General features: G+C 38.8%; 1 protein-coding gene across 6 annotated transcripts in view; it reads left to right on the top strand.

Annotated features, from left to right (window-relative positions):
- SLC25A21 (solute carrier family 25 member 21) overlaps nt 1-26,960 on the top strand; it is a 486,715-nt gene that overhangs the window by 273,752 nt on the left and 186,003 nt on the right. For 5 of the 6 annotated variants that reach the window (XR_007153080.1, XM_047863361.1, XM_047863356.1 and 2 more), the window contains one exon: nt 18,043-18,091. Coding sequence is in view for 4 of the 6 variants with exons in the window: in XM_047863361.1 (XP_047719317.1) it covers nt 18,043-18,091 (49 nt within the window). In the remaining 2 variants the exon portion in view is untranslated. Of the gene's footprint in view, nt 1-18,042; nt 18,092-26,960 lie in introns of those variants that run through there. The other variant, XM_047863360.1, reaches the window with a different exon arrangement.

Here is a 26,960-nt window from a genome sequence, read left to right as displayed (position 1 = left end):
GTATATCCCCTTAACAGAAGTGCGTAACTTGTAATGAGTTATGCAAACTGATTATTCATAAATGAATAATCTTGGAGTTCATGGAATTTGAAGAATTTTTTAAATGTTTATTTATTTATTTATGAGAGAGAGAGAGGAGGAGGAGCACAGAGAGAGGAAGAGAGAATCCCAAGCAGGCCTCATGCTGTCAGCGCAGAGCCTAACGTAGGGCTTGATCTCACCAACCTGTGATATCATGACCTGAGCCAAAATCCAGTCAGTCGCTTAACCGACTGAGCCACCCAGGCACCCTCAAAGAATGTTTTTTAGGCACACAGTGTGCGGAAGGCTAATTTGCTATATGGATGATACTTGAAATAGAAATGTAAGCTTCAAGTGAACATCCAAAATGGAGAACTTGAATTTTTAAAATATTTCAATGTTATTTAAGTGACAAGAAATATAAATAGTAAAATAAATTTTCTTAGGAGTTATTTCTACTTAAAATTTTTTATTTAGGTTTAAAAGCAGGATTTTATATTAGAAATCCAGTCTAAGCACAGCACACTGTCATCATTTGTTAAATACAGCTCCCCACTAGCTGGTATTTTATGGTTTCTTAAAGCCAGGCAAGATTCTGAAAGAACATAATTGCTTTGTCTTAGAATTAAGTGTATTTTATAAAATTCTATTTACTTTAATTTTTTTTAACCTTTATTTATTTTTGAGACAGAGAGAGACAGAGCATGAACGGGGCAGGGGCAGAGAGAGAGGGAGACACAGAATCGGAAGCAGGCTCCAGGCTCTGAGCCATCAGCCCAGAGCCCGACGCGGGGCTTGAACTCACGGACCGCGAGATCGTGACCTGAGCTGAAGTCGGACGCTTAACCGACTGAGCCACCCAGGCGCCCCTCTATTTACTTTAAAGTACACAATTCATGCATTGTGTTTACGTTTATGAAATTAGCTTTCACTGTCCATCTCATCCCCTAACCTTTTCTGGTAATAGTTTACCAAAATTCAGGTTCCCTCAAAATATATCATTTTATTGCCTTTATCCCCTAATGGTTGAATTACTGATCCTATATAATTATACCACTACTTTGAAAGTTTGTCAGCTTTCACTTCATGATTTTTTTGTTTAACTTCTGGTGCTACTCCTCTGGATCATGTAAAAGATTATCCTACTCTCAGGGCACCTGGGTGGCTCAGTCAGTTAAGTGTCTGACTTTGGCTAAAGTCATGATCTCACAGTTCGTGGGTTCGAGCCCCATGTCGGGTTCTGTACTGACAGCTCACAGCCTGGAGCCTGCTTCAGATTCTGTGTCTCCCTTTCTCTCTGCCCCTCCCCTGCTTGTGCTCTGTCTCTCAAAAATAAATAAACATTAAAAAAAATTTTAAAGATTGTCTAGATTTTTTTTCTAGGGGAAAAAGTGTGGGATGTATCTTAAGCTTATCACAGATTCATTTCTAAATCTTGCAAATTAACATGTTTCCTTTCCTGTCATTGTTTCCTCTTACCCCTCCTTTCTGCCCTACTGGTCCATGCCTCCTAAGTTCTCCTTTGGATTTTCATCTCATGACCTAATGCCTCAGGGTTTTTCCCCACCCCCCATGAGGCAGCGTTTGCACACAGCTGTTCTGTAATGTATAGCATATATTGGCTTGAGAATGGAAATTTCACTTCTGTAAAGTGGTTTGGGATATACTTTTGTGCAAGATGCTATGCCAAACTGAACTGTGGATTGTAACATGCAGCCAGTTACCTCTGTTTGCCCCTCCAGGAAGCAGTGTACAGTTTTAATAATCATGATGCCCTATTGCAATGGCTTCCAGAGTTATTATGTAAACCTTTCAAGCACGGATTATGTCTTCCCTATTTCTCCACACCTTCCCTGATACGATAAATATTTTATAAATGACAAGTTTAGGTGAGCCAGGGCCTTATCCACAAGTTAACATAACATCTCATGCAGTATATGTATATTTAAAACTTGAGCCATTTCATTTCCTTTCCAAGTTTGCTGATCTCACAGGAATATAGAATAACCAAACTACAAACTAAGAGCTCCTAGTAAGAAAGTGTTTTTTGAGATGAAGTGCAATTAATTAGTCCCAGTACCACTGTCATTGGATGGTTAGCAGTATGGAAAGGGAGTCAGTTAATTAGGATTAAAATGTAATTATTTGGAGAAGGAAGCAGCAAGAGTATTGTTTAAACATTTCAAACCCAATCTTATCTGTCAAATTACAAAGAAAAAGATGTTACAAAAAGATTTAAAACTCTGAAATTCTGTTTTCCATAACCCTTCATCCAGAGGTAAACATGTGACTAAAGCCTGACCAATCGGATGTCCACAGCCTCTTGCCCACAGTGATTGGACTAGGGATTCACAGGTGACCACTGTGAGGCCAATCAAAGCCCTGCCAGGAATTTTTCTGTTATTGGAGAAGTGTCTGCTTGCCTCTTGCATCTTAAAGATTACTGGGTAGGAACAGGGGGATCTCCCAGGCAGTTACCTCTCTGTGTTAGGAAATCTCTGTAGCAAGAGTGAATAAAGACAAGCAGAGACAAGCAGATGAGAGAAAGGGAGATAAAGTCTTGGAGCCAAGTATCCCTGCCATTTCCGTCATTTCAATTATAAGCCAACAAATTCCCCTTTTGTATTTAAACTGATTTGTGTTGAATTTTGTCTCAAACAACCAAAGGAGCCTTGACAAATTATTTTTGTTGGAATTGAGTATCTGCACGAATAAGATAAGCATTGTTTCTCTCACACAAATTCCTCCAGCCTTTCACTGGTAAGGTAAAACAGAAAACATGGAATATGTGTTCATTCTAGAAAACACTATTAGCACCATTAAAACACCGAAAGATCCTTTCAGGGGTATCTTTCAAGCTGTGTGAAACAAATAATGAATAAATTAAACTCTGCAATGGAAGAAACGGTATTGTTTCATTTTCTAGACAATGGCATTTTAGACTCTTTGCTCATTTTGATAATTGTATTGTGGTCCAACTTGAGCCATATTTTCCACATCAAGTTTAAATCTCTTTTTCTTGATTCAGTTTTCAATTACTGGTGCTCCAAAACCCATTACAAAGCAAAAGAAGCCTTAGGCATAGCTTAGTGAACCCAATAAACTTCATAGCCCTGGTCTTGATGGCACGCTTCATGATGTCAATCTTCTTTTCCTTTTTTCGCTTTTCTTTTTTTTTTCTTTTAGAAATTCTCTATTTTATTTTATTTTTATTTTATCTTTTAAATATTTATTTTTGAGAGAGATAGAGAGTGGGGGAGGGGCAGAGAGAGAAAGGGACAGAGGATCCTAACTGGGCTCTGCCCTGCCAGCAGAGAGCCCAATGTGGGGCTCAAACCCATGAACCACGAGATCACGACCTAAGCCGAAGTCAGATGCTCAACTGACTGAGCTACCCAGGCACCCCTGTCACTCTTCTTTTTGAGAAAAAGCAGAATTCTCTTTCCTCCTTGGTGGTAGGTTGAATTTAATTCAGAAAAGTTACCATTTGTGAATTCATAATATAGTTGACAACTGTATGATTACATTACCTGATGTGGCATTTGCATGTGTTAGGCCTAAACTAACTGATAAAGCCTAACTGCTGTATCAAAGAGACCTAACAGTACAGTGTCTCAAAGAACGAAAAGTATATTTCTCTTTCATGTAAAGTCCTGATGGCAATAGCTTAGTTTAGTATCAAATCTCTGCTCCCCATAATTACTCTGGGACACAAGTCCCTTCCAGTGATTACTCCACCATCCTCTAGGGCCCTGTCTTGTCACCTATCTTTAACGTATAACTTGAGTCACTACCGCACTGAAGCTCCAGTTAGTGGGAAGGGGAAATTAGTTCTTAAATTAGGTGGATTCATAGTCTCAGGCTCTATGATTCTCACCTTACCTGGGTGAGAACTTACTCATGTGGTCACACACAAGAGGTGCTAGAAAATGCCATCTTTCTGAGGTATCATGGCCATGGATGAAAGACAGAATGGATTTTGGAGGAGCTCCAGTATTGTTCCCAGGCTTATAAGTGCCATTTTAGTTTCTGCCATTGTTCCAGATGTCGCCTGTAATACTTTTGTGTATAAGAGGGAAATGAAGAAATTGATCCTTATAGATAAATCAAAGTCTTACATGAAGAAATTAGAGTTAAGATATAAACATTGCTCTTCCCTTTTTATTTATTCAAAAATTGCCTGAATTGGTGCAGCCACTGTGGGGAAAAGTATGGAGGTGCTTCAAAAAAGTAAAAATACAGGGGCGCCTGGGTGGCGCAGTCAGTTAAGCGTCCGACTTCAGCCAGGTCACGATCTCAGGGTCCGTGAGTTTGAGCCCCGCGTCGGGCTCTGGGCTGATGGCTCAGAGCCTGGAGCCTGTTTCCGATTCTGTGTTTCCCTCTCTCTCTGCCCCTCCCCCGTTCATGCTCTGTCTCTCTCTGTCCCAAAAATAAATAAACGTTGAAAAAAAATTAAAAAAAAAAAGTAAAAATACAAAATACTACATGATCCAATAATTCCACGATTATCTAAAGAAAACAAAAACACTAATTTGAAAAGATATAGGCACCCCTATGTTTACTGCAGCATTATTTACAATATCCAAGGTATAGAAGCAACTTGTGTCCATCAAGAGATGAAGGGATAAGGAAGATGTATACACACAGACACACACACACACACACACACTGGAATATTACACCACCATAAAAAGGATGAGATTGTATCATTTGAGACAACGTGGATGGACCTGGAGGATATTATGCTAATAAGTGAAATAAGTTAGACCAAGAGAGATAAATATGATATGATTTCACTTATATGTGAAATCTTAAAAAAAAAGAAAAAACAAACAAAAAACAGAATCCAACCTATAAATACAGAGAACAAGCTAATGGTTGCTAGAGGGGAGGGGGATGGGAGGTTGGGCAAAATGAGTGAAGGGGCGTGGGAGATACAGGCTTCCGGTTATGGAATGAATAAGTCATGGGAAGAAAAGGCACATCATAGGGAATTTAGTCAGTGATATTCTAATAGTGTTGTATGGGGACAGATGGTAACTACACTTGTGGTGAACACAGCATAATGTATCAATTGTTGAATCACTGTGTTGTACACCTGAAACTAATGTAACATACATGTAAGCTATACTTAAAAAAAATTATCTGGTAGCTAAATCTAGTCTTTGAGTGAATGTCAAAGCCATGCCTTTCCTATGAGGTCAACAGAATCTAAAGTATGAAAAATAGTTAATATTAATTTAGTTTTTTTTTAATTTTTTTTAACGTTTATTTATTTTTGAGACAGAGAGAGACAGACCATGAACGGGGGAGGGTCAGAGAGAGGGAGACACAGAATCTGAAACAGGCTCCAGGCTCTGAGCTGTCAGCACAGAGCCCGACGTGGGGCTCGAACTCACGGACCACGAGATCATGACCTGAGCCGAAGTCGGCCACTTAACCGACTGAGCCACCCAGGCACCCCTAATTTAGTTTTTTATGGATGGACAAGGCCCTTCACAATATTATATTTATTAATCTATGTTTTCAGACTTTGTAGGCACCTTGTAGAATTCCAGGGTAGGTTGTTATATTATGATTTATTTATTATATAGATAATGTTTCCATGAGTAGTAACACATTCAGTGCTATTATAACTAAATGTTTATGATAATGAAATCTATCTGCCTTTGTGTTTATGTAGTATCTTATACTTTAGTACCCAAATACTGTTTCTTGTTGGCATTTAATTTATATGAAGTATAATCAGTTTCATTTTTGCAAGTTTTTCATGTGGACATAAATATTAGTTTAATCTATATTTAGTAGAAATCTTGTGTGATTAAACTGTGTGAACGCCACATAGCAGTGAGAGGAGTCTCTGAAACTAAGTCAACCTTCTTTTTTTTCCCCCACAAGCCAAACCTTGATAAAGAATGTGGTATATGGAATTTACTTAAAGTGTAGGTACAGTAAGCTGACTCAGTAAGCTGGAGTTCATGGGAGCATGGCATAAAGTCTGATATTAAATAAGTGTTTAAAAATAAGAGTTTCTGTAGCTATGGTACTACTAGGTCATTCAGCAATTATACAATTAAGAACAAACACCTAAAGGCAAGTTTTTAAGGCAGTGTGATTTATTAAATGCAGGAAACTTACGGGGCGCCTGGGTGGCGCAGTCGGTTAAGCGTCCGACTTCAGCCAGGTCACGATCTCGCGGTCCGTGAGTTCGAGCCCCGCGTCGGGCTCTGGGTTGATGGCTCAGAGCCTGGAGCCTGTTTCCGATTCTGTGACTCCCTCTCTCTCTGCCCCTCCCCCGTTCATGCTCTGTCTCTCTCTGTCCCAAAAATAAATAAACGTTGAAAAAAAAAAATTAAAAAAAAAAAAAAAATAAATGCAGGAAACTTGGCTATATATTAATTAAAGCAATGGTGGCAAATATGTTAAGTCACAAGTCTTTTACTCCATCAAGATGAATAATAGATTGCAAGAAATAATACCAATTAGAACAAGAAGAAAAGCATTGTAACTTCATCCTGCTCTTTCTTTGATGGCAATTGTTGTTTGTGACTTATAGATAAGAAAGAACTAGCCTCTTGTGAACTAAAATTCTGAATTCTTCTCTTAGCAAGATGTTATGGATTTGCCTGAGGACTTCTTCCTATTTCTAGATGTCTGTCTGATGACTAAGGGCAAAGCTGGCATTGTAGCCACCTTTATTCTCCTCTTTTTAAAGTGCTCATATCCTTGGAAAAGAGCAGAGAAAGGAAGCTGTTTTCTGAGAGATGGAAGCCTTGCTCTCATTACTAAATCTGTGTGTGTGAAGCCTAGAAACATCTGCATGACAGTGTGGCAGATCATACCGACATGATGCCACTGAACGTAAAGTTGGGAAGGGAGGCATGCCGTCTTGCTTGTAAAAGGCAGCTTCACTTCGTGACTGGGGGGTAAGCAGGGAAGGACTGGGTTCTGTTCCTGACTCTTGAGACAAATGGAGAGCTCCTTCTTTCTAGGCAATTCAAAAAAAAGGAGAAACAAAAACCAATATTATAAGTGAGAAAGAAGTCCTGAGGCAGAGCAGAATATTTTTGTCTTTCTAGTTGTTTGAGAAGCAGTAAGAAAACAGAGTCACCAGAATGGGGCGGACAGGCTGCCCTTCCCCTAAGCCACAGAGTCCTAACCCCTTTCAGCTGCCCTTCTGTATTTCCATACACTTCCAATGTTGAAATGCTGGTCAGCTTGAACTTTTTTTTTACTTTAGATAAACAAAATACAGGCAAACTTCCTCTGAATACACACACACACACACACACACACACACACACACACACACGTGTGTGTGTATGCATTTATATATGTGTATGTGTATGCATTTATTATACATATATGTAGATTATATCATATATATAATAAAACAAGTGATACCTCTATTTCTCTCTCTTTTATTCACATTTCCTTCTCCTTAAAGACACTTCTGAAAGTATTTTCCTGTCTGCCAACTTAATCCACAGCTTATTTCCCCCTGGTGTTTCTCTTTGCATTACCAATTGTGTTAAGGACCACCTAGAGCAATTAGCTTTCCATAAAAGATCGACGTATCTGAAAATTGATCCACTAACCCAAATGCACTTGGAGCTTGCTTGAAGTCTAATATAGAGTTAAGTATAACGAAAAGGAAAAGGATAATTTCCTTTGAGCTAAAATACAAAACAATAATTTTTAAAGATGTTACATTGAGCTGAAATGGAGTTTAAAAAGTTAATATAAAAACTTTGTTTATAAGTGAGATTTTCATTAGTTTCATAATTTTTCATAATCTTTCTTTGCATACAAAGGGTGATTTAAAAAAACTCACTTGTTTTTAAACTCTGCCTCAACTTTTGTTCATCCTTTGTATATGCTGAATCTACTATGATTTCTGGATCATAATATACACATATACTATACCTCTAAAATATATTTTTCTAAATTCTTAACTCAGATAATAAACTCTATATGAACAAGGGATATGCACTAAGAAAAGTGTTGTACTTCATTTAGATATGTGCTAACAAGCCTTGCTTGTGTTAGTTTCTTTAGAAAGATACATGCTAACAGTAAACTTCAAAATATTCACTTCAAGATTTTTCAAGAAAGGCTGTGGCTTGCCCAAAAGCATAACTTTTAACAGCATCTTTCAAACCTGCCAAATCACATTGCCTATTTGGCCAATTCAGTGTGCATAATATTAATTTACTGTGCCACAAAGGTAGTATGCCTTAACTGTTATTAGGGGAAAGCATAATATATTTGATTTCCCTTTATGAGTCTCACATTGCTTATAATTCAGTAGGGCTACCACATTTTCTGGGCAGGCTATCAAATAGGATGTTGTAATGATTTGCTTGACTAGTAGAGTAGATGAAAAAATATCAGTTCTGTCTGTAGCTGTTCTATTTTTGAATTTAAAATTTGCACAGTTTGAAACCATTTATTCCTCTGTGGTTCTTTTTAAAAAAATAAAAAGATTCATTTATATTTTCAAGAGTTAAACATATTATACAAAATCGTTTAGGGTAATGGTTAAAACAGGGTTAGAAATTGAGAGAACAAAAGAGAAGTCTTAGATTTAAGTTGAAAATGCTAAGGAAGGGACTGTAGAACAATGCAAAGAGTTTTGGTTTGATAAAAGGAAAACATAGATTTTGCTCATAACTGACATCTTGGGGATTTGACTGCCTCAATTCTTTGTCTGCATTGCTATTCCTTTGTAGTTCACAGAGATGTTGAAATGTTTTCTGCTTCATAAAATGTTACTTGCCAAAATTATCTTTGGAATAATCCGGTTCTACTTAGGGATAGGTGTGGACTCGGAACCTACCAGCAGACTCCCTGTTTAAAGCATTATCATTGATTCCTTGAATGACTAACTGAGTTCTCATTCTGTACACTAAATTCTTAAAACTTTATCTTCTATATATCACTAAAAAGGAATCTTATCATTGTAGATTTTATATAATGGGATTTCTTTTTTCAGCAAATATTTACTGAGCAACTTCTAGGTGTCAGGCATGTTTTAGGTACTTAGTGCATATCAGTGGACAATACAGATAAAGATCTCTGCCCTGGTGAAGCTTATATTCTACTGGGGGAGACAGATATAAAACAATAAATATAATAAGTAATTAATGTACTCTGTTAGAAGTTGATACAGCCTATAGAAAAAGAAACAGACCAGCATGAAGAGTTTTATTAGTGCTGGGGTAAGGAGGGGCAGGCTTCTCTGTTAGAGTGGTCACGGTTACTCATTGACCACGTGAAGGTAGTTGGCCAAGTAGAGACTGGGGGAAGAGCATTCCAGGCAGAGGGGATGGGAAGTGCAAAGACCGAAAGCTGAAGTAGTCCTTGCAAGTTTGGGAAATAGTGAAGAGGTCAGTGTAGCCAAGTGGAAAAAGTGAGGGAGAGAGTAGAAAGAAAATTGGTGAGAGAAGGAATGCAGGCCAGGATTGCATATGGCTTTTCTCTGGGAGACATGGGGAACCATTGCTAACCAGAGGAATGGCATGAAATAACTTCCACTTTAAAAGGATCATTCAGACTGCTGGGTGAAAACAGATGGAAGGGGTCAAAGGTGGATGGAGGGAGACCTGTTAATGAGGTGTTGCAGTTAATCAGCTGAGAAATGATGATCATGACTTGGACCAGAGTAGGCGCAGTAGAGGAAGTGAGAGAAGGTAGAAGTCTGGATATATTTTGAAGTAGAGCCAATGGGATTTCCTGATAGGTTGGAATAGGATTTTGAGAGAAAGAGGAGTCCACAGTGAGTCTAAGGTTGAGCAGATTGGTTTTGCTTTGTGTTTTGTTTTGTTTTGTTTTGTTTTGTTTTGTTTTGTTTTGTTTTGTTTTAGTAGGGGTGGGAAGGAAGAGGGTCCAGGGTCTAGTTTTAGGCATGTGAATTTTAAGAGGTCTGTTAGATATTGAAGCACAGATGCCAAATAGGCAATCAGATACTTAAGACTAGATTTGAAAGAGAAGTCTAGACTCAAAATGTAAACTGACAAGTTGTTAGCACATAGATGGTGATTAAAACCATGGGTTGGAGTGAGATCGCCAAGGGAGTGAGTGTAGATAGAGAACTTCTTGAATGATTTTCATGTATTTGATGCTGTTTACTCAGTGGGCCGATAAAGGCAATACTCCCTCTTCGCAAAGAACTGTGGTTTGTATTTGACTACGCATTTTCACAAGTCCAGGAGATGCCCTTCACATAGACTATAATATCTGGAGCTGAATACTACAATGGCTGGTAGGGGGTAGGGGAGAAGTATAAAAAGGCCATTACATATTTCTGTACATTGCTAGGCATAGTTTGGTATGATAAATGCTATTCTTGATATATGTAATAGAATTGTAATGTAACATAATTGATAATGTTAAATATTTTATAACTGGTATATATAATGGAATCATAGAGAAAGATAACAGTGACTTGACTTGGTGATAAGATGGCAGAGTAAATTTACAATACTCTGTTCTCTAATGTTTCTTAGAACAGATTAATGTATAAAAACATTGTTTATAGTTAAAATTAAGACCTTTAACTGAAAGATCACTCAACACTGCCTTTAATAATCTCTGTTTGAATCTACTTTCAGGGACCCAGTTTGTCTTCCACATTCTCCCATCCTGTTGCTAAAAAGGTTACTGAAGCCCATTGCAACACTGTTCATGAGTGAGAGCAGAGGTGGGCCAGGAAGGAAAGCACAGGGATGCATTCCAGGTTTCTGTACTTTTGGATTCCATTAGGAGTCAGTAGGGGTCAAATATGTCCTGTGGTCATCAGTCCATCAATGTAGCAGGACACTTTCCAATGTCTCTTTTCTGTGGCCCAGGATGTAAAGGGGTTGGGGACAAAAAAAGATCTTTTGCTTTATGTTGTAAGCATTTAAATCTCTAGAATGAAAAAGAACAATCCCATCCTTTCTGGAAAGTGATGCCTTCTATGTGATTCTTCTACTTCCAGCTCTCAGGAAAAAGGCTATCGTTGAGATGAGATATCTGTTGGTGGTCGTGGGCAAGTAGGTGAGAACTGTAGACACTGCCTCCTGGAAATAGATACATCGATATATATGTATATATATGTATATATATATATATGTATATATATATACATATATATATATATGTATATATATATGTAATTTTTTAAGTGTCTCTACCTTACAGAAGTCAGATTTGTGACCAAGGACAAGTAATTTCAAATATAAAGCACACTCAAACTACAGATGAATTATAATTTTACTTTAAACTTGTTAAATATGTGTCTGTATTTTCTGTCATTTGTTTTATAAGAACCATGATATAGTTCCTTGACGACAGTTGTCAATTTGGGATAAAAGTAAAGGTTTATGCAAGACTAGATACAGAAATTAAATAGCAATATTTTGCATTGTAAATAGCAGCACTAAATCCCTGGGCCTGAAACAGTTTTATGCAGATTGCTATTCTCTCTCAATGTCTTCCCTTTACCTGGAAAGCCCTTCTCAATGTGTCATACCTGTGCCCACCTTTGAAATTCTTCAGCCTTTTAGGCACCCTTGATGGTGCTTCAGGCTTTGTCCCCAGCACCTAGCACAGCACCTAGCATGTACACAGCCCTCAAGAATTATTTGTCAATCAATCAGGTGCTGATTGGTTGCCTTCTTTACGTAGCTGAACATCTGAGCATGTGATGAACAATATTGCAATTTTGTATTCAAGTACTTAATGTACTTTATTTCATATAATTTTTACCAACATTTCTTGTCCTTACTTGCTTATTTGTATAATACTCAAACTAATGACATAAATGTAGAATAAATAGCTGTCAGTTCAGTTTATCTTGAGAATTACCTGAGATAATGGCAGAGGCAGTAACCCTAATCAGCTTTAATTTATTTATTCAACAAATTTTTATAGAGCTTGCTGAGTGCCAGCCATTATGCAAAGTGATGGGATGCAAAGGTGAATAAGGCAGGTGGAGTCTCTGTCCCCCTGGAGCTTTTAGGCAAGAAAACACAGTTGCAGTGCCATGTAATAACACAAGTTCAAGGTACTGTGGGAGCACAACAAAGGGCACGCATATCAGTTAGATTCAGGTTCAGGTACAATGGCAGAAAACCCAAATAGCAGTAGTTTAAAAGAAATGGACATTTCTCTCCAACATGGATGCCTGGAGGTAGATCAGATCTCCATGATTTAGAGACTGCCTCTGTCCTGTTGCTGTGTTGTGTGCCCAAAGTCACCTCATTGTCCAAGATACCTGCTCCAACCCTAGGTTCACATTCCATCAGTAGGAAGGAGGAAAAGGGAGGAAAGGAACAGCCTCCCTATTTTTAGAAGTCTTCTCAGAAGCTCAAGTATTCAAGTGCGCAAACCACTTTCACTTATACCCCATTGGCCAGAACTTGCTCAGGTGGTAATGCCTACCAGCAAGAGAGGCTGGAAAATGCAATATTTATTCTGGGCAGCCAGGAAGAAGAAGGAGGGGATGAATATTAGGGGACAACTAACAGTCTTAGCCCAAGGATTTCTGGTAAGATGGTTGCCCAAATTGAGATCTGAAGGGAAGTAGGATTCTTGGAAGAAGTGTGTGTGTGTATGCGTGTGTGTGTGTGTGTGTGTGTGTGTGTGTGTGTGTGTGTCTTTACAGGACATTTCAGAGAAAAAGGAAAGGCCCAGAGAATTGAACACTGAGAAGAAACTGTTCTTTTACCAATCATGATTAAATCACTGTATGATAGTGTCTGTACTCTTCTTAGGAAAAGATGTGGGCTCAGGTTAAATCTGACGAAGAGGATGGGGTACATGTTCAGTACAGTTTTGTGGTTAAATAGGCCAAGAGTCCTATTCAGAAAAAAAAAATGGAGGCTGGGAGACGGTTTACGACAAAGTCATGTTAGTCCTTTTCCAGCAATACTGGCTCAGGTGAAATCATGTATGTAAGCCAGTTGAAAGAAGGGAGCAGTTAGGGGAAACCCCAAGGTAAGGTTCAGGGGCTAGCCCATACCTTTCTGTGCTCATGACTGGGTCACATTACCAGTTTCATTTGAATCATACAGAAATGGTCATGGTCACTGAAGTGGCATGGATCTGTAAGAACAATGAAAACATTTACAATATGATAAATTCACAATATCAACCTGCTTTCGGCTTTCTTAATTTTCATAAATTCTATCCTTATATAATTAGTCTTTTATCTAATTTAAATAAATCTAATATCAATTCTTGCTAGCTTGTTACTGTGATAAATAAGCAATTGCCTCAAAAATAACAAATGAAATATCTTGAACTTCCTTATATATAGCATGTTATTTGGAAAATGTACTTTTTAAACATGTTTTTATACATTTTTACTGTATTTTGGTTAAGTTTTGATTATGCTTTTTATCCACAAAATGAATAAAAGATGCAGATAGTCCAATACATTTTTTAAAATTTTTTTAAATGTTTTTATTTATTTTTGAGACAGAGAGAGACAGAGCATGAGCAGGGGAGGGGCAGAGAGAGAGGGAGACACAGAATTCGAAGCAGGCTCCAGGCTCCGAGCTGTCAGCCCAGAGCCCTATGCGGGGCTCGAACCCACAGACTGTGAGATCATGACCTGAGCTGAGGTCGGACGCTTAACCGACTGAGCCACCCAGGCGCCCCTAGTCCAATACATTTAAAAATAAACCTATCTTGAAGATATTTTATCTCTAAAGTGTCTATTTTTCTGGTTTGAAGATCAGGCACATAATTTAATTTGAAAAACAACCAGAAAGAGTTATAAGGAAAGCTCTGGTCTAAATCTATAATTATGTAGGTTCTCACTTCTTTTTCGTATTCCTTCTCAAATATCATGAAGTTATAACCTTTTTTTCCCAAGGAAATTGGTTCCATGGTTGATAGTTAGCAATACCATTTTTGTATTATGCATTGATAGAGGAGATTGAAGCTTTTTATTTTGTGTTCATCTGTGGCTGGTGAGTTTAATAAATGCTAAGTTGTGAGAGCAAAACTTCTAGGTCTCATTTGTTTTCAGACTTGTGTGTCTTGAGTTGGCAATTTCAAAGTCATCTTCTTGCCTATGTTAAACTTTGAGTTTTATGAGAAAAGAGAAATCATTAAATCTGTGTCCTCTAACCCATTATTTAGATAATGACTTCATCCTAGATAATAGAATTGCCAAATAGTACACAGTACAGTTCAGTTTCCAGGGGTCACATCTAGGCCTATGACAACATGATTCATCTTGTTCTACTTTTATGGTTATTTCCATCAATAATTATCAGAATCTCACAGCCCCTAGCTACCCAGTAGAGGACAACAACCCAACAACCAGCCATTCTCACCCTGAGTCAGTCTGGATTTAACTCTGAACTCTGATTGAAAACCAAAACTTCCATATCATTGCCAACATATCTGTCCTTTCTGCTTATGATGCATTTTGCTGCTCACTTGAATTCTTCAAGATTACTTGTTTTGATTAAAGATGACAATGAATGAACAACCAAGAGATTCTGGACAAATTACATTTGATAATTTAAGTCCTACTTTCCTATTGGCCAAGTTACAGTTTAGTAGGTAGCTGTATAGATGGGCATTACAGGTACATGAGACATTGGGCCATCTATGCTCTGATGAGAGATGATGCTTTTACTGGTAACCAAAGGGTAGCAGTTGGAGCCTCAGTGCTCATGTTTGTATGTGAATGTGTGATTGGGAACAGTGGGAGGATTAGTAGACATATTATTAGATTGTTGGGAGAGCATGTTAACAGAGGCTAATATCTCACTTCTTCTTAAAATCTCTCAATATGGGCCACCTGGGTGGCTCAGTCAGTTGAGCATCTGACTCTTGATCTCAGCTGAGGTCTTGATCTCAAGGTCGTGAGTTCAAGCGCTGTGTTGGGCTCCACTCTGGACATGAAGCCTACTTTAAAAATAAAATAAAATAGGCGTGCCTGGGTGGCTCAGTCAGTTAAGCGTCCAACTCTTGATTTTGGTTCAGGTCATGATCTCACTGTTTGTGAGTTTGAGCTCCACTGCAGGCTCTGTCCTCACAGAGCACAGCCTACTTGGAATTCTTTCTCCCTCTCTCTCTGCCCCTCCCCTGCTCACGCTCCTGCACTCTTTCTGTCTGTCTGTCTGTCTGTCTCTCTCAAAATTAAAATAAAATAAGGTAAAATCCCTCAGAATGTCTTCAATGAACATGGATACATTAAGAAATAAGAAAAAACAACCAAAGAGCTATTTTTTTAGAATATCTTTCACTGGCATTTTATGGCCTGTAGGATGAGTTACAAGTGCCTGAACATGAATCTGACCCTGACCTATACACTTACAGCCTCATCTCTTGCCATGTCCTGCCTTCAACCCTCAGCTACTGCAATGCTTATCTTGTTCTTTCCTCTTTCCTTCTTTTTGTATGCAGTGTCTCCTCCATGCCTGATGCTCATTCTGTGCTCTTTCGGCCTCGAATCCCTTTCCACCTCTCACCCAACTCCAGGCCGTATCAGGAGCCTCTCTCTGCTGTGTTCCCATAAACTCTGACCATTGCACCTCCTCCCATGCATTATTGTTTGTTCTTGTGTGTCCATTCCCTTCACTAGACTCTATCCTCAATACCAGACACATAAAAGACAACCAATGTAAGTTTGTTGGAAAAAATGAATGTTTCGATGCATACTAGAGGTTGGAAAAGAATTTTAAGTCACCAGAAAACTATAACAATCTAAGGTAGTTACCTACTTACTACCAGAAATGCCCATTAGCAAACAGGAAACGAGGAAAATTTTGCAAATAGGTATAGATAAATGTGAATAGATTCTATGAATTCTGTTACTGGTTTTAATAAGTTGTTGGGATTGTTAGTTCCTGTGGTAAATTTTTTGAGAAATATATCAACTAGTGCTATTTGGTGTTTAACATGTTGCTTCTTTTCTTTTTTTTTTTTTTTTTTTTAAATTTTTTTTTCAACGTTTATTTATTTTTGGGACAGAGAGAGACAGAGCATGAACGGGGGAGGGGCAGAGAGAGAGGGAGACACAGAATCGGAAACAGGCTCCAGGCTCCGAGCCATCAGCCTGACGCGGGGCTCGAACTCCCGGACCGCGAGATCGTGACCTGGCTGAAGTCGGACGCTTAACCGACTGCGCCACCCAGGCGCCCCAACATGTTGCTTCTTTTCTAATGCCACGTTAGCAGGAGAAACTGTGTCCTTGCTTTGCTAAACTGATTCTGAGTATCTTACTACCTTATGCTCATGAGATGCACATAAGTGCACTTAATAGAAGCTTCTTGCTTGGTAAGAACTATATTTTATACATCTCAGTTTCCAGGGTAAATCCTATTTATGAAATTAGAGCTTTATCCTTTTCTAGCTAATGTAATAACATTTAAGTTAGAATTATAAGTGAAACATATAGTACCTTAAAGGTACGATAGACCATTTAACTCTTCCCTTTACAAGTAAGGTACTGATGTCCTCAGGGGTAAGTTTTCATTCCCTGAAGGCACCAGGATGAGAACTCTGGTCACCTGATTCTTACTTCAAGGTGAATGTGAATTTTAAAGCAAGAGGAATGTACTGAGACTTTCCTGGTTGCAAGTAAGAAACCCACCCATGCAATCCTGAGTAACAGATCTTATTCTGAAGTTAAAACAGTGCCCAGTGGCTTTACTATTGTGCCTAGCAATTCTGTTGCCTCTGCTGTCCTACATCGTTCTCCTCCCATCTCTAGGCAATGGGACTGATTGGGTCAGTGATTTGGTTACCAACCACTAAAGAGCATTCCTGCTGGGAAACCTGTGGCACATGCATTAATATTGGATCCTGTTAGTTTCAGCCAAAGGAAGACAGTTGTTTTGGGTCAATATAAGAACTTTGGGCTAACTGGACCTTACCAGTATGGGGAGTAAGAGACATTTGTATATATAAATATGGAATGGGGAAGGTGAACTAAAGCACAGCTAAGCTCAAATTGAGTTAGTTTGCAAATGGAAAGAGTGGTAAGTGGTCTGTGTTTAAGAAACTACCCACAAATAATATGGCTTTTGGGCAAATCAACCAACACTGTCAACCTCTGTTTGCTTATATTCAAGTAAAGATGAAGATAATACATACTCACCTTGCTTAGTAGTTTTGCATACCTGTGATACTGTGTGTTAAATGACCATCGCTGCCGTCATTATTTTTACTACCGCTAGTACATAATACTATTTTTACTGCTACTATTGTTACATGCCAGTAGTTTGTAACTGAGCAGTCTTCTCTGCTCAGTTAGACAGCAGGAGGGCTTTACAATGGATTTGCAAGAAGGTATAGAAATTCTAAGTGTGCAATGGTTAAGATCATGGGCTTTTTATGAGGTTACTGCATACTTCTTAGCTGTGAGATCTTAGACAAGTTGTTAACCTTGTGTGCCTCAATGATCTCATCTGTAAAATGGGAATAATAATACCTGCTACCCAGCAAGCTCTTGTGAAGATTAAATGAGATAAACTAGGCACTGTTTAGAATAGTGTCTAGCACGCAAAGAACACTTAATATATATATTCTCTATTAAGCTATTAATGTATTAAATATGCATTGGAGCCTTGTACCTACCCAGGGAGATAAAAGACATCATTATCTTTATTTCATGCACACTGAGATTGAGGCTATGATTTGTCATGTTAGTGAGTGGCAGTAGAAATGCTGAAACCAAGCTTCTCTCCCTTCTTTCCTTCTTTTCTTTCCTCCTTTCCTTTGACATATATTTATTTATTGGACTGGAATGGTACACAATAGTTCCTGCCTAGATGACTGGAATTTTGGACATCTGATTCCTTTTGCATTTTCTTTTCCCTACAGCCCCACCTCCATGCTTGTGCCAGAGCACTCATACTTTTGTCTTTTGCTACTAGTCTCTGACTACGAGCTGTCATTTCCAAAGCCCCAAGTTTTATTTGAATCTTCATACTTGAGAAATCAATGGGGTCAAGGAAACAAGAACCAGTGTTTACATAAGTGTTTATTGGACTTTTCTTTATCGTCTTTCAGGTCTTGTAGAAATTTGCCTGATGCACCCCCTCGATGTGGTGAAAACCAGGTAAGGTTCTGCATGAACAAGTTTTATTGACTTTGGCTGATATCCAAATTAAGATGTCAGAACACTAAATGCTAGAACTTGTCCTAGGCCAGTAGCTTCTCCCAATAATGGCATTTATATTTACTTCTTAAGGAAAATGCTATTTGACAGATAAAATGTGAATAGGGAAAAGCATTTTTGGAAAGAGGTCATCAGAAGGTATATGATATTTTACTGATTTCACATGACAACCATTAGGTATGATTTGTGGCTAAGCTGGTAAGCGGGATAAATTTATCAAAATGATGTAAAAACTGAACTTCAGTGAATTATGACAGCAGACTTTCATTAGGCATTGCATATAACAGATTGCTACTTAATAGTCAGCATTTTGATGTGAGACTTCAAAATTTCGGGGCGCCTGGGTGGCTCAGTCAGTTAAACGTCCGACTTTGCTCAGGTCACGATCTCGCAGTCTGTGAGTTCGAGCCCCACATCGGGCTCTGTGCTGACAGCTCAGAGCCTGGAGCCTGTTTCGGATTCTGTGTCTCCCTCTCTCTCTGACCCTCCCCCATTCATGCTCTGTCTCTCTCTGTCTCAAAAATAAATAAATGTTTTTTTAAAAAAGACAAAATTTTGGGCCGCCTGGGTGGATCAGTCAGTTGAGCGGCCGACTTCAGCTCAGGTCATGATCTCGCGGCCCGTGAGTTTGAGCCCCGCGTCGGGCTCTGTGCTGACAGCTCAGGGCCTGGAGCCTGTTTCGGATTCTGTGTCTCCCTCTCTCTGACCCTCCCCCATTCATGCTCTGTCTCTCTCTGTCTCAAAAATAAATAAATGCTTTTTTTAAAAAAGATGAAATTTCAAGTAAACTTCTTAAATAGTGTTTAAAGTGGCAACCGTTTGCCAATGCAAAATGCCATATTTCTAGGAAAATGCATTTGCTCTTAAAGGAAGATGCAAATCAGGGCAATGTAATAATTCTATTTACCATGTGAAAAAAGTGAAAAAAATTCATATGGGTTTTACTATGATCTAGAGCATTTTTAAAAATAAATCTGTGGCTGAATTACTGAGCTCTCTATTTTTTAAATTAGAAGCTGTTAGAGTTTAGTGAAAGTTTCCATTTATTTGCATTGTGTCAAACCTAAGAGCAGCGTACCTACATTGGAGCTCAATAGCAAACAGTGCCTTGCAACCAATGATGGTTGAACAGACCCTCACTGCCGAAGTTAGAAAATACTTGAAGAGTCAGGCTGATCATTGAATGGACATGTTGCTTAATTTCCCTAAAGAGGCAGCAGAATCTTAAGCTGCCTACTGAAAGCAAGGCTGTGACATGCAAATAATATTGCATTTCTAAATGAGAGAAGATGAGAATTTGGCCCTGTCTTAGCTTGAGCAGCTATAACAAAATACTATAGACTGGATGGCTAAAGCAACAGACATTTATTATAATTCTGGGGCTGGAAAGTCCAAGATCAAAGTGCCAGTCCATTTGGTTCTTGGTAAGGGCCCTCTTCCTGACTTGTAAACAGCCACCTCCTTGTTGTGTCTTCACTTGAGGGAGAGAGGCAGCTCTGATATCTTTCCCTCTGCTTATCAGAGTACTAACCCCATTATCAGCACTCCACCGAGTCTAATATCATGACATCACCTAAACCTAACTACCTCCCCAAAGGCCCCATTTCCAAATAACATCACACTGGGGTTAGGGGTCCAATATATGAATCTGGGGGGACACAAACCTTCAGTCCATTACAGCCTCAAGTCACCAAACCCAAACAGAGAAAGAAAACCACAATTACATTCAAATGTAAAATTGCATGCACTCCCTGGCCCATCTTTTTACAGTGTGCAGAAACAGAAAGCAAAACTCACTGGCATTTCCTTCTTAGACTGCATGCCAACCTTTGAAAAGCCAGAATATTGTTTCTAGCCTCACTGAGGAATAAACTGGTTTTTTTAAGGTTAATTTCCTAAATTGGTGACGTGTTCGAATGAGCCCAGAGGAGAAATAAGAATGATTTAAATAAGACATGATATTGAAATTATGGTCACTCATTCAGTCACACAATCATTCATTCATTTACTTATTAAGTATCTAGTGCCTGTGGGTTCCAGGCGAGCTCTGTCCTAAAGAGCTCACAGTCTGATGAGTTAGTAGGAATTTCATCACAGTAAGTTTCAAAAATTATATTATTTCATGGTACTGGGTTTGAATAGCATACTTCTTGAAATGGATGTGCCAAGTAACTGGGGCTTTACATCTTTTTTGTTACATGGATATTTTGAAAATAGCATTCATTGATTGGAATTAGTCACATGCTGTTGTCTAACTTCAGAGGGGAGGGAAAATATAATTCATCCAGGTGCCCTGAAGAAGAAGGGAATTTGATATGGGATGATATTTGACCTGTATAGCAATAAAAAGTATATTGAATAAAGACACAATCATAGAGTAAACTGAAATTCCAAACTAACGTGCAACTGACTTTGCAACAGAAGTAGAATATGCAAAGATTGGCAGCCTATCTCACTGGGTACTAACACAGAAGTGACAGGGAATAGATAGGACAGACTAAATGCTGAAATCACTTCACCATTATATTGTACAGGAGATGACTACATTTCTAAATAAGATAAACTATAAACTGTAAGAGATAACATATGAAACCATGCAGCATTGGTAATTTTAACATGTCACCTTCCTTAATGACATCAGGGGCACTGGATTCTAAATTGTTGTAGGCATTGTCAAAGTGGGAGATGACATACACCATGCCAAACCTCACTTCCTTCAGAGTTGTTTTGTGGGCTGTTTTTGCCTATCCTTGGATAATATTACTTAAAAGGCAGTACTCTGAATTAACCTGAGTATGGAAATGGCTCATTTTCAACAATATCTCATGTGCAGAAGTATAGCAAACTAAATTTTTACTTCTTGGAGTTTAGTCTTTTCTTTTTGGATTCTATTTCTGTATTCTTTTCATTGTGGAATGAAAACACATTTCCAAACTCATCCTTTACAGAGATTTTTTTTCTTTTTCTTTTCCTTTTTTTAACTTTGTAAATGATCAATTCTGTTACCCCAGGCTGAGAGCCAAGGGAGATGGTGGTATTACCTGAGCCCAAGGGCCAGGGTTACCTGGTGAAGCTGGAACCATAGTAGATCTGTGTAGTTGTAGCTGGAACCCCAGCCATTGCCAGGTTCACTACCTGAGGCAGACAGACAGAGAGAAAAATCCTCTACTTTCTCATTTCTCCCCAGTCTTCAGTCTCCCACCAGTGCTTCTATTTGCTAAACCGTGGAAACCTAGGAAACCCAGCCTAGCAGAAGGCAGTCTTTTTGCATAATAAAGCAGGACAGAACAAGGGAACAAGAAAATGGGTCTGAAGACAAACAGAACCAGGACTGAGAAGCCATCATTCTAGTGAGATTTGGAGAAAGAGATGCCATAAGTGTGCGTTTTCCTTTTTTTTTTTTTGATTGAGATGTAATTGATATAATATTATGTTAGTGTTGGGTATATAACATAATAATTCGATGTTTGTATATATTGCAAAATGATCACCACAATAAGTCTAGTTAACATCCAACACCATACATAGCTACAAATTTGTTTTCTTGTGCTGAGAACTTTTAAGATCTACTCTCTTAGCAACTTTCAAATATGCAATACAGTACTATTAACTGTAGTCACCATGATACACGTTACGTCCCCAGGATTCATTTATTTTATAACTGGAAGTTTGTACCTTTTGACCCCCTTTACCCATTTCACTCACCCCCTATCCCCAGATTCTGGCAAGCACCAATCTGTTCTTTTTACTTATAAATTTCATTTTTTCTCTTTTTTTCTTTTTCTTTTCTTTTTTTAGATTTCACGTGTAAGTGAGATCATACGGTAGTTGTTTTTCTCTGACTTATTTCACTTAGCGTGATGCCCTCAAGATCCATCCACATTGTCACAAGTGGCAGGATTTACTTCTTTTTTATGACTGAATAATATTCTGTTGTATAATAATATTCTGTTGTATATAGTGTATTCAATTTCTTTACCCATTCATCCATTGATGGGCACTTACATTTCAAGCATGCATTTTTAATTTTGTAAGAACTCACTCTGCATTTTAAAAGATGATTAGAAGTTATAATTAATAATTTTTTTTATGAAGGGATTTTAGGCACTGTGGCACCTGGCTTAATATAGGAACTAGTGTATCTGCTTCATAGAAGTATAGCTCCAGGGATAGACCCATGTTAGCATAAGCTAGCCACATGGCAACTGCCTTGCTGTAAGTGTCCCACCTTATGTTAGCTGAGGAGACTTGACTGAGATGCTATTATGTACATGACACTTAGGTAGAATCAAGGTCTCTTTTGAGATTCTTCCTATAGATAGGCCTATACATTATTTTATGGTTCTTTTAAAGTTATATGCAAAGAACTTTGTATACAATTGTGGGTTAACCTTCTGGTTAAGAACACATAACTATAAATGACAAAAGACTCTATGTCCTTGTATAATTAGAAAGACCAAAGTTAGTTTCTAGCTTTGTATTCTCCCAAGGATTTAAATAAATAAACAAAAACAATAAAATAATCATATCTCTCTCATATTGTCTCTCATTCTCTCTCTCTCTTCCTCTCTGTCTCCCTTCAACTCTCCGTTTCCTGCATAGGATTCATTTGGGGGTAGGGTGCTTCTCTCACTTGGCACCAGATGGCCCTAGCAGCTTCAAGCTTACATGGGCCTTGGTGTTTGTGTATACTCTCCCTGAGACAGGATAACCTGGCAGTTAAGGACTCTGGCTCTAGAGTTAGGCAGCGTGGGTTCAAATCCTGCTTCTTCACTTACTATCTGTGTAACATCAGGTAAGTTACTAAACTTCCCTGTGCCTAAGTTTCCTAAGCTTTCAATAGGAACAATAATGGTATGTACATTATTGTGAGAAATGAATGGGGATATACATATTTATGGTATTTATATATGCATATATGTTTATATGAATATATATATATATATATATATATAAAGTGCACACGCACACACACACACACACACACACACATGGCATTTAATACTGTGTCAGCAAAGGAAAAGGGACTACAAAGACAAATGGAGTTTGTAAGGTAGTCAGGGAAATACGAGGGAAAATAAAAAGTGTGGGAGAGGGGAAATGTTTAATATGGAATCAGGCGGTTTCAAGTTTCCAAGCCGGAAGACTTGTGTTATATGAGCACTACATTTAAATCTTTTCTCAGAGGGTGTTTGCAAGTAGATAGTCCTTCTGGGTCTGAGGGCAGGAGAGCATCAGTTTCGTCTATGCGTTCCTGTTGACATCATTCCACATATCATTTTAGGGCTATGTGCTGACATTATTTAGGACTGTGTGCCACAGCAAGCATCGTGCCTGGCCTCCAGGAGCTGTGCTGTTGTCATTAAAAGACATAAAATTTCATAAAAGAGGAGGGAAGTAAGAATCTGTTTAAATAAAAGAGGAGATATTACTTGATAGGATGGTGGGCAGAAACATCTCAGGCTTGTAGTGCAGCTCCAGAGACTGGATTAGGGAAGAGTGAGGCGAGAGGGTTTCCAACAGGTGTGCCAAAATGAAAGCGGGGTGGGCTGAACCCACAGGGGACTGAAGGTCCTCAGAGAGCATGTGTGACAAGCTTCAAGATAGAAAGCAAAATGCTAGACTTCATCTAGGACAGCACTGGCTAATCAAAATAAAATTCCTGACACACATATGATTTTAAGTTTTCTAATAGCCACATTTTAAAAAGTAAAAGGAAACAGGTAAAATTAAGTTTAACAGTGTATCTGGTTTAACCTCATGTATCCAAAAACATTGTCATAGCAATGTGTTTATCAATTTAAAAATTTAATGAGATATTTTACAGTCTTTGTTTGAAAATAATTTGCCCAAGGTTCTACATGTCCTTTTTTTTTTAAGTTTATTTATTTGTTTTGAGGGAGACAGAGAGCCCAGGCAGGGGAGGGGCAGAGAGAGAGAGGGAAACAGAGAATCCCAAGCAGGCTCTGTGCTGTCAGCGTGGAGCCCTATGCGGGGCTCGAACCCACAGGTTCATGGTCATGACCTGAGCCGAAACCAAGAGTCAAGACGCTTAACCGACTGAGCCACCCAGGCACCCTTACATTCCATTTTTAAATACTTAACCCTTGAAATCTGGTGCATATTTTAACACTTAGGGCACATCTAAATACTGACTAGTCAGTCTCATTTCAAATGCTGTGTAGCCACACATGGCTAGTGGTTACTGGATTAGATAGCATGGGTCTGGAATGCAATGGGAAAGAAATTCTTTAAGGGGAAAGAGAAGTGGTCCAGTGGTTCCTCAGTAAGAAGAATACTGTTGCTTAGAATGCGTTGACAGTTGCAATTAAGCAGGGTCCTCAGTGGAAGGGAATTTTACTGCATATGCATTTGAAGGTTTGTACCTGTGTGAAGAAAGTGGCAATCAGAGGCTTCAAAGATTTACCCATATCGCAGTCCAAGGGGATTTTAGCTTATATACCTTTCACACTTTTATTCCCTGGAAGGGAAATGGTTCCTTGTGCTTCAGGAAGAGAGCATTACTAAGGTGTTCATTCTGTTTTGCCCCCAGTCATTTTTAATCACTTTTGTTTCATTTTTGAATGGGGCATAAATCAGGTGCAAACTAAATAAATTACTGATCCTGTAAAAACTGATCTTTTAAAACTGCGTCCTGTCAAAGAGCTGCAAGGCACATTTTCTGGTGGGTGCTAGGGAAGGCAAGAAGGGGAGAGGCGTTTCCACATCTCATTACAGACATACAGTTACAGGCTGCTGGTGAGTGGATCGGCCGGTACATACCTTGGCTTCCATCCTTCCTCCCATCAGGACTTAACTTGCACTGAAAAGTCTTATCATACTTCTCTCAAAACATATTAATCACTGTGTGAATTCTAAAGACTCACATGGGTTGAAAACTTGGCATCCATACATTGTTATATGTGCTTATGGGGCTTTTACTCAAGTTGTTGAGATTGATTTACACTCTGTTGGTGGCTCCCGTACCCCAGACCTGCTGAAGCCAAAACTCTAGGGGTGGGACCTACCAATAGTTATATTTAACACCCTCTTGGGTGAATCTTAAGCAGAGAGCCCAGACCAGTCACTGGGTCAACCTTTGGGAAATGTTGCTGAATACCCTTATAGGCAGTTCTGTAAAAAGTTTTCATGTAAAGAGTTGCTTCCCCCCACCCCTCTGTGCATGTGTGGATGTGTGTTTAACATCTCATTTACCTGTGGTTCTCCTTGGTTTCATTTATGTAAACTGCTTTTGTTCGTAATGAATAAAAGTGGAAGGACAGAAGTTCCCTGCAGAGCTCATTCTGTGGTTTGTGAGAATGATATGGGAAAGTATTACCTACAGCCAGAAAAAAACATCTATTGTCCTACCGAGTGAGGTTACAGAACCAAAAATCAATGCCAGAGGATGGGAGAGGAATGAGCGTTGGTTGTCACAGAGAGAAGGTAAATGGCTGTGATGGGTAAAAATGATTTAGAGGCACTAGCCTGCCACAAACTTTATTAAAAAGAGAAATCTGAGGACTGCTGTGGAGACAGGCTACTTTGTGGGGAGCCCAGAAGAGAGTGAGGAGCAAAGAGCTGGGGTGCATCCACAGCCTCCCTTTATGGCAGTAGGGAGGGAACAGCCATGAACTTGAAAATGAACACTTAATTTAAGAGACTGGAGTGGGGACATTGAGCAGCATTGGGGCCCACAGAACAGCAGGGAGGAAACAAGGAACGAAGAATGTTTTCCCCCAGTAGATCCTTTAAAAAAGAAAGAAGAAGAAGAAGAAGAAAAGAATCCTTTCAAAATGGGAATAGAGCAGCAGGGAAAGTTAGGCTGGAGTAGAGAGGGGAGGCAGTAGAGTCTATAGGATTAAATAAAAGTAACAGAGCCGCTGAGAGGGTTGTTTCCATATGTTAACGATTTGTCCGTGGTATAAAACATTAAGATCACATTCAGGGTTAGACCATGGTTATGCCTGATTTCTCATCATCCGTAGAAATTCGGGGCTAGACCACTGTCATGGCTTATTTCTAACCATGGAGAGAATGTGTCTGAAGTAAAGCAAGCAAGGAGTAGAAGCACATTTTTATAGACTATGTTTTTATTGGGACTTTGTCACTGTAGCTAAATCAATCAATGGCAACATATAATGGTATGAAATGGTCGCAGTATCCCCGAATACCTGTGAATATAACTCCACCTTCCCTTTTGCAGTTGCATGACCACATTAGGGTTTCTTGCATGTGTTTTACTTAACTGCAGTGTCTTTTTGTAGTTATCGAAAGCAAGGAAGGACTAGGTGGTGACCACGCTGCAACTCTGTGCTGATTGTCATGCTTTTCCCTGCAGTCATCACTAAAGATTTATTTATTAGCGTAATCAAATCAGAACAGTGCACAAGATGGATAATATAGGTGAAAATTGACTATGCTCATTGTTACCTCGTAGGATTGCTGTGAATGCATAAGTGAATCCATGTATGCTTTAAAATGCCATTTGCTCCCACCTAAGTACTTTATTACAAATCAAATGTGTCATTGCCAGTGAGCACATGACAAACTTTAAAGGGTCCCACATTTGTATAGTGATTTAATTAAAAAGACGTGTAGACTCTAAGCATGACCTTAAAACTAGAAAAAATAATCCTATTTTGTGCCCTGTTTAGAATGCAGCACGTCTACATCCTAGATCAGTGTGCCCTTCTGGAGAAAGGCAGAGAGTTTAGGGATATTAGGCCGTGACCCAATGAAGAGATTTCTTTAATATTATTGCTGGCATATTTACATGGACAATGGTCCTGCCTCTCTTTGGGATAAC

Source organism: Prionailurus viverrinus, chromosome B3 (genome assembly GCF_022837055.1).
Source record: "Prionailurus viverrinus isolate Anna chromosome B3, UM_Priviv_1.0, whole genome shotgun sequence".
NCBI classification, from domain to species: Eukaryota; Metazoa; Chordata; class Mammalia; order Carnivora; family Felidae; genus Prionailurus; species Prionailurus viverrinus.
The sequence above is the reverse complement of the archived record's forward strand: the minus strand, read 5'-3'. Positions and strand labels throughout refer to the sequence as shown.